At 55.4% G+C, this 7483-nt stretch overlaps 1 protein-coding gene across 1 annotated transcript in view; it reads left to right on the top strand.

Moving 5' to 3' along the window:
• Nucleotides 1-612: 612 nt before the first annotated feature.
• The window catches only part of LOC113961851 (heterogeneous nuclear ribonucleoprotein U-like protein 2), a gene marked incomplete at its 3' end in the record, with an annotated part of 10781 nt that continues 3910 nt past the window's right edge, over nt 613-7483 (top strand). The window contains 6 exon segments of the mRNA XM_027672538.1: nt 613-1113; nt 1115-1204; nt 1207-1642; nt 5550-5679; nt 6353-6429; nt 7122-7261. Of these exon segments, the coding sequence (XP_027528339.1) occupies nt 976-1113; nt 1115-1204; nt 1207-1642; nt 5550-5679; nt 6353-6429; nt 7122-7261 (1011 nt within the window).

Below are 7483 nucleotides of genomic sequence, written 5' to 3'. Positions count from 1 at the left end.
CCTCCTTTCGGAAAGTCCATCCTCCATCATTTGCATCATTACAAGGTTAATTAAGCTTAACACACACGCCTTGCTTAACTAGCAAATGAATCATTTAAGTTTATTACATTTAATATATTTATTTAACGTTTTCCCGTCACTTTCCCCGCAGCCGCCCTCCTTCTCCCTCCTTCCCCCCCCCCCTCCCTTTCGGGGCACCGAAACAAAATGGCGGCGGGCGGGAAACCGGCCGAGGGGAGCTCTGCGCGCCCCGCCGCGACCAATCAGCCCGCGGCTTCTCCACGTCGCCGGGCAGAACCAGATTTTCTGACCAATCAGAAAATCCGATTTTCAAGGCGGGGGGGGCGGGGGGGGCCGAGGCGACACTCGCGGCGACCGTTGCGCACGTAGGTGGGGCTGAGGAGGGGGGGGGAAGCGGGAAGAAGGAGGGGGGGGGAGAAACGGGGACTGCGCAGGCGCAGGAGGGGTTTTCGCGGGGTTTCGGCAGCGCGCGCAGGCCGGCGGCGGGTGTGCGCGTGCGCGGCGTCCGCGCGGCGCGCGCGCGGAGCGGGCGGGAAGGAGGGGGGAGGAGGAGGAAGGAGGAGGAAGGGGGGGGGCGGCGCAGGCGCAGCTGAAGGCGGCGGCGGCGGCGGCGGCGGGACGGGCCCGGCGATCGCTCCGCGCTCCGTCCGCGCCCCCCTCGGGGCCTCTTTCCCCCCCCCTTCCCCTCCTTCACTCCCCTCACAAACAACCGAGCGCCTCGTCCTTCCCCCCCCCTCGAAGCTCCCCGCGGGCTCCGCCTCTTCCTTCCCTCCCTCCCTCTCCCCGTCCCCGCCCCGCGCGGCCTCCCCTGAAGGCCCGGCCCGGCCTCGCGCTCCGGCCTCCGCGCCGCCGCTTCAGCGCGCCCGCGGCTTCCGCTTCCCCCCCCTCCCTCCTCCCTCACCCCCTCCCTCCCCTTTTCCCCCCCCCTTCCCTTCCCCTCACGCCGGACCCGCCATGGACGTGAAGCGGCTGAAGGTGACCGAGCTGCGGGCCGAGCTGGGCCGGCGCGGGCTGGACGCCCGCGGGCTGAAGGTGGAGCTGGCGCAGCGGCTGCAGGAGGCCCTGGACGCCGAGATGTTGGCGGCGGGGCCTGAGGAAGGCGGCGGAGGAGGAGGAGGAGGAGGAGGGGGAGGCCCGGCCGCCGCGCCCGGGGCCTGCGGAGGAGGAGGAGGAGGAGGAGCAGGAGAAGCGGGGCCGGCGGGAGGCCCGGCCGGGCGGCACCACCACGGAGGGGAGGAGGAGGAGGAGGAGGAGGAAGAGGAGGAGGAGGAGGAAGAAGAGGAGGAGGAAGATGAGGAAGCGCTGCTGGCCGACGAGGACGAAGCGGCCGCCGCGGCCCCCGAGGCGGCCCCGGCCCAGTCCGGCCCCCCCGGGGAGGAGGAGGAGGAGGAGGAGGAGGAAGAGGAGGCGGCCCCGGCCGAGCCCGCGGGCCCGGAGCCGCCGCAGCTTCAGCCGCCGCAGGAGGAACCGGCGGCCGAGGCCGAGCCCGGAGCGACCGAGGGAGGAGGAGGAGGAGGAGAAGGAGGCGGCGGCGTGAACGGGGCCGAGCGGCCGCCGGAAGAGGCGCCCAGCGGGGACGAGGCGGCCGCGGCCGAGGCCAAGGAGGAGGGAGCGCAGGCGGGTGAGCGGCGGGGAGACCCCCGGGAGGGACGTTCACAACCCGGGAGGGACCTTATGATCCACCGGAGGGACCCCCCAGGATCGGGAATGGACCCCCGGGAGGGATCCCCCTGACCTGGGATGGACTTTACGACCCCCTGACCCTCGGGAGGGACCCCCCCGACCTGGGAATGGACCCTGATAAGGGACCCCCCGACTCACGAGAGGGACCCCCCGAATCGGGAATGGGACCCCCACAACCTGGGTTGCACTTCCTGACCCGTCGGAGAGACTCCCCAAACCACAGATGGACCCCCCCGAACCGGGACGGACCCCCAGGAGGGACCCCTCGATCTGGGAATGGACCCCCCCCCAACTTGGGATGGACTTTAGGACCCCTGGGAGGGAACCCCAGACCCCCCGGAGGGGCCCCCCCCAGACTGGGGATGGACCCCCCCGAACCGGGAGGGACCCCCTGAGCCAGGGGAGGGGCTCCAGAAGGGACCCCCCAAAACAGGGATGGACCCCCAGGAGGGACCTCTCCAACCTGGAATGACCCCCAGACCCCCGGGAGAGACCCACCCCAACCTCGGGAGGGACCCCCGGACCCTGGGAGGGACCCCCTGAACCAGGAATGGACCCCGGGGAGGGACCCCCAGACTCCCCAAAAGGGACCTTCTGACCCCCCCCTGAACGGGAGGGACCCCGCGATCCCTCCCCCATCCCTGTATCCCGGGATTATCCCGGTGTTATCCCACCCTGCCCAATCCTGGGACCCCCCCCAAAACACCCCCAGACCCCCCTCACCCACCCCCAAATCCCCCCTCACTCCATAAAACCCCCATTTCCCCCCTAAAATCCCAATCCCGGAGCTCCCAAAATCCCCCCATTCCCTAATTTTGGGGGGGGGGGAATCCAGGGTGGGGTCGTTGCCTTTCCCTTCCTCCTCTTCCAAAGATTTTGGGGGGTTTATTCCATCTGGGAAGCCAAAAACCCTGGGATTAAAGGCCACTTCCTGCTTCCCGGAGCTGGGATGGGAACAGGGACCGGGGTTTCCCTTTGGAGCTGCTCTTTAAGGGGAGGGAAAAATCGGGATTTTAGGAAAAAGAAGCGGGGAAAAGTTGAGCTTGGAGTCTTTTGGAGCGGGAAAATGAATGAATTCCAAGGGTTTTGCTCCCGGTGGTTGGGATTGGGAAGCGTCGGATCCGAGCGGGAAGCGGGAGCGTCGGGAACGCGGCCGGAGCTGGGACTGGAGCGTGTTAGGGGGGGAAAAATCCTGGGATTTCGGGGGGAAAATCGTGGATTTGGGGGGGGAAAATTGGTGTTTATTGGTAAAAAATTCTGGTTTGGGGGAAAAATCTTGTGTTTTTTGGGAAAACTGTTATTTTGGGAAAAGTCCTGGGATTTATAGGGAAATATCCTCGTTTTGGGGGGAAAGATCCTGGTTTTGGGATAAGAAATTCTGATTTGGAGGAAAAGATCCCGGTTTGGAGACAAAAAGTTTTGGCTTTTGGGGAATAATCCTGAATTTTGATGGAGGGGAAATCCTGGGCTTTTTTTAGGGAGAAATCCCGGGTTTTGGGAAAGTAGGGAAATATCCTGGATTTGGGAGGGAAAAGTTTGGGGGAAGAAATTCTGGTTTGGGGGGAAAAACCTATTTTTTTTGGGGAAAAACCCAGTTTTTTGGGGGGGAAAGATCCTGGTTTTGGTGAGGCAAATCCCAATTTTGGGGGGAAGAAATCCTGGTTTTGGGAGCAGATCCTGGTTTGGGAGGAAAGTGTTGATTTCTTTGGGAATAATCCTGATTTTTTTTGGGGGGGGATCCTGTTTTTTGGGAAAAGCCCTGGGATTTTTGGGGAAATATCTTGGTTTGAGGTAAAAAGATCCTGGTTTTCGGGGGGATATTGTGATTTTGGAGGGGAAAATTTGGGTTTTAAGGAGAAAAATCCTGGATTTGGGGGGAAAAGTTGGTGTTTTGGGGGAAGGAATTCTGGTTTGAGGGAAAGATCCTGTTTTTTTGGGGAGAAATCCTGTTTTTTGGGGAAAAATCCTGGGATTTGTAGGGAAATATCCCGGTTTTGGGGGGGGGAAATCGTAATTTTGGAGGGAAAAATCCTGGTTTTTGGGAAAAGCTCCCGACTTTGGAAGGATTTGTGGTGATGGCAGAGCAGGATTTTCTTGGGAATGAAGAGAAACCATCCCCAGAATCTTCCCAAATGATGATTTTTATGGGATAAAATCCTTATTAGCTGAAAAATCCCCATTAAGGGGCTTTGGAAAAGTGCAAAAACTTGGATTTCATGGAATGATTTCCAAGTTTCAACGATTTTTTTGGCTTCTTTTTGGTCAAAGAACCTGAAATTCGGGAAGTTTTGTGGTTTCCTTGGATTTCCTTGTAGGATTTAATCCGTTTTTTGGCCCAGGTTTCCCAGTTATTCATTAAACCGACGGACATTGATCCCAAGTTTTTCCTCCTCCGTGAAAATCCCGCTGGAATTTTTCACCACTTGGAGTTTTTGAAGAGTTTTGGGGGTTTTATTTCACCCATTCTCACATTCCAAGTGGGAATTGTTGCTTCCCAGAGTTGAAATCCGGCCCTAAATCCCATTTCCAGAGGGTTTGGGATGTGTTTGATCCCGATGGATTCGGGTATTGGGATATTTGGAGCATCATTTTGGGGAAAAATAGGGTAAAAGTTGGGAAAAGCTGTTAAAATCCATGATTTTCATGGAAATTTTTCATTTAATTAATTTTTTAAGGAAAATAATGGGAATTTTATCCAGGGAAATGAAGCATTTGGAGCATAGTTTTGGGAAAAAAATGGGTTAAAGTTGGAAAAAACCATTTAAATCCCTGATTTTCATGGAGTATCTTCATTTAACTCATTATTTAACGAGTTAAATGGAATTTCAATGGGATTAAAGATGGGGAAAACCACTAAAATCCTGGATTTTCATGGACTATTTCACTTAATTAAATTTTAAGGAGACAGTTGGAATTTTCTCCTCCCTAATGGGGCCTTTGGAGCCTCATTTTGGAATTTAGGTGGGATTAAAGTTGGGAAAAGCCACTAAACCCCCTGGTTTTCATGGAATGGCTTCATTTAACTCGTTTTTTAAGGAAACAGATGGAATTTCATTCAGCCTAATGGGGCATCTGGGGGATCATCTTGGAAAAAAATGGGATTAAAGTTGGGAAAAGCCCCTAAAACCCTGTTTTTTTATGGAATGTCTTCATTTAACTTGTTTTTTTAGGGAAACAATTGGAATTTTATCCGGGGTTGCGGGACACTGGGAGCATCATTTTGCTAAAAAATTGGATTTAAAGTTGGGAAAAGCCTTTGAAATCCCAGATTTTCATGGAATATTTCACTCAATTTTCCCATTAAACTGGAGGGTTTGGGATGTTTTCCCAGGGGATTGGGAAGATGATTTAGTAACGGGTCATTTTGCTAGAAAAGCAGGATTAAAGTTGGGAAAAGCCTTTGAAATCCCAGATTTTCATGGAATATTTCACTCAATTTATTGTGTAATGAGTTAAATGGAAACCAAAGCCTTTGAAATCCCTGATTTCCATGGAATATTTCACCTAAATTATTCATTAAGGAGTTACATGGAAACTAAAGCTGGACAAATCCCAGATTTCCATGGAATATTTCACCTAATTCATTTATTAACAAGTTAAATGGAAACTGAAGCCTTTGAAATCCCAGATTTCCATGGAATATTTCTCCTAATTCCTTTATTAACGAGTTAAACGGAAACCAAAGCCAAACCCTTGGAATTTTCCCCCCCGGCGGGGCCGTTTTGCCGCTCCCGGAGATCCATAAAACCCCCGAGCGGCGCCATTTTCCCGCCGCCGGATTTTTCTGCATTTTCCCAGTTTTTTTGGAGATGACAGCAAGGTTTTTTTGGGATCTGTTTTCCCAGGGGATGAGGAGGACAAGTCCCAGGCCGCGGGTTCCGAGGCCGAGCGCCGCGGCCTCAAACGGCAGCGGGACGAGAAGGACGAGCACGGCCGAGCCTACTACGAGTTCCGGGAGGAGGCCTACAACAGCCGGTGAGCCAGCCCGGAATTCCCAACCTTTTCCAGGGATATGGAGAGACCCCTGGGCACGGGAGAGCCCCGCACAGGGGGAGGCACCGGGATTGATCCGGAGCTCCCTGGAAATGGGGATCCCACGGGATGTGGGGGGGGGAGTGGAGCTCCCTCAGAACCAGGGAGGGAGAAGATCCCTGAATTCCCCTGGAATAGCCCCTGGAGCAGCTCCCTGGATCCCCCTCTGAGCTTGGGATACCCCTGGAATAGTCCATGGAGCTCCCTCAGAGCCAGGGAGGCACTTGGAGAAGATCCCTGAATCCCCCTGGAATAGCCCCTGGAGCTCCCTCAGAGCCAGGGAGGCACTTGGAGAAAATCCCTGAATCCCCCCAGAGTTTGGAATCCCCCCTGGAATAACCCCTGGAACCCCCCTAGAGCTGAGGGATCATCCCGGAGCCCCCCCAGATCCAGGAATGTCCCTGGATTTGGGGATCCTGTGGAGCCCCTGGGACCAGGAATTCCCCTGGAGCCCCCAGAGATGAGGATCCCTCTGGAGCAGCTCCCTGAATCCCCCTGGAATAGCCCCTGGAACCCCCCCAGAGCCGAGGGATCATCCCAGAGCTCCCCAGATTCCTCTGGAGCCAGGAATCCCCCTGGATCCCCCTCCCTGATCCCGCCATTCCCGTTCCCACAGATCCAAGTCTCCGCCGCCGCCGGAGGAGGAGCCTCGTGAGGGGGAAGAGGACGAGACCCTCGTCATCCTCGACACCTGTACGGGAATTTGGGATGGATCCGGGAATTCCTTTGGATTTGGGCTTCCTGGGGGGGACTCGAGGTGGTTTTGGGGCGATTTGAGGAGTTTTAAGGGCATTTTTGGGGTGATTTGAGGTGGGTTTGGGACAAGTTGAAGCATTTTGGGGTCTATTTAAAATGGGTTTTGGGGGGAATTGAAGCATTTTGGGGTCTATTTAAAGTGGGTTTTGGGACAAATTGAAGCATTTTGGGGTCTATTTGAGATGGATTTTTAGGAGGAATTGAAGCATTTTGGGGTCAATTTGAGGTGGGTTTTGGGGAGGAATTGAAGCTTTTTGGGGTCAATTTAAGGTGGGTTTTTGGGATGAATTGAAGCATTTTGGGGTCAATTTAAGGTGGGTTTTGTGACAAATTGAAGCATTTTGGGGTTAATTTAAGGTGGGTTTTGGGGGGAATTGAAGCATTTTGGCATCAATTGAAGGTGGATTTTGGGATGAATTGAAGCATTTTGGGGTCAATTTAAGGTGGATTTTGGGGACGAATTGAAGCATTTCGGGGTCTATTTAAGGTGGGGTTTGGGGACAAATTGAAGCATTTTGGGCTCGATTTGAGGCGAGTTTTTAGGAGGAATTTTGGGATCAACTCAGGGTGGATTTTGGGGTGAATTTGCCCCGTTTGGGGACGATTTTGATTGTTTTTGTGCCCCCCAGACACGTCGGACCTGCAGTTCCGCGCCAGCCGGGACCGTTACGGGGGGCAGCCGCTGTTCCCGGAGAAATTCCCGGGACTTTGGGCCGGCGCCCGCAGCACCCACGGGGTCACCAAGGGCAGAGTCTGCTTCGAGGCCAAGGTGGGCACCGGGACCCCAAACTGGGGGGGAAAAGGGGGAAAAAGGAGCCTTGGGAGGGAGGAGGAGGAGGGGGTTGGGGCCGGGAATGGGAGGGGAGGGGAGCCCTGGGGGGGGTTGGAGGGGGTTGGGAGGGGGTTTGGGGCTGTTTTGGGAGGGTTTGGGGGTGGTTTGGGGTTTGGGTGGGTTTGGGGCTGTTTTGGGAGGGTGTTGGGTGGGTTTGGG

Source organism: Neopelma chrysocephalum, unplaced genomic scaffold (genome assembly GCF_003984885.1).
Source record: "Neopelma chrysocephalum unplaced genomic scaffold, ASM398488v2 Primary Assembly neopelma1_97402, whole genome shotgun sequence".
Lineage (NCBI taxonomy): Eukaryota > Metazoa > Chordata > Aves > Passeriformes > Pipridae > Neopelma > Neopelma chrysocephalum.
This window is presented reverse-complemented; position numbering and strand designations above follow the sequence as displayed.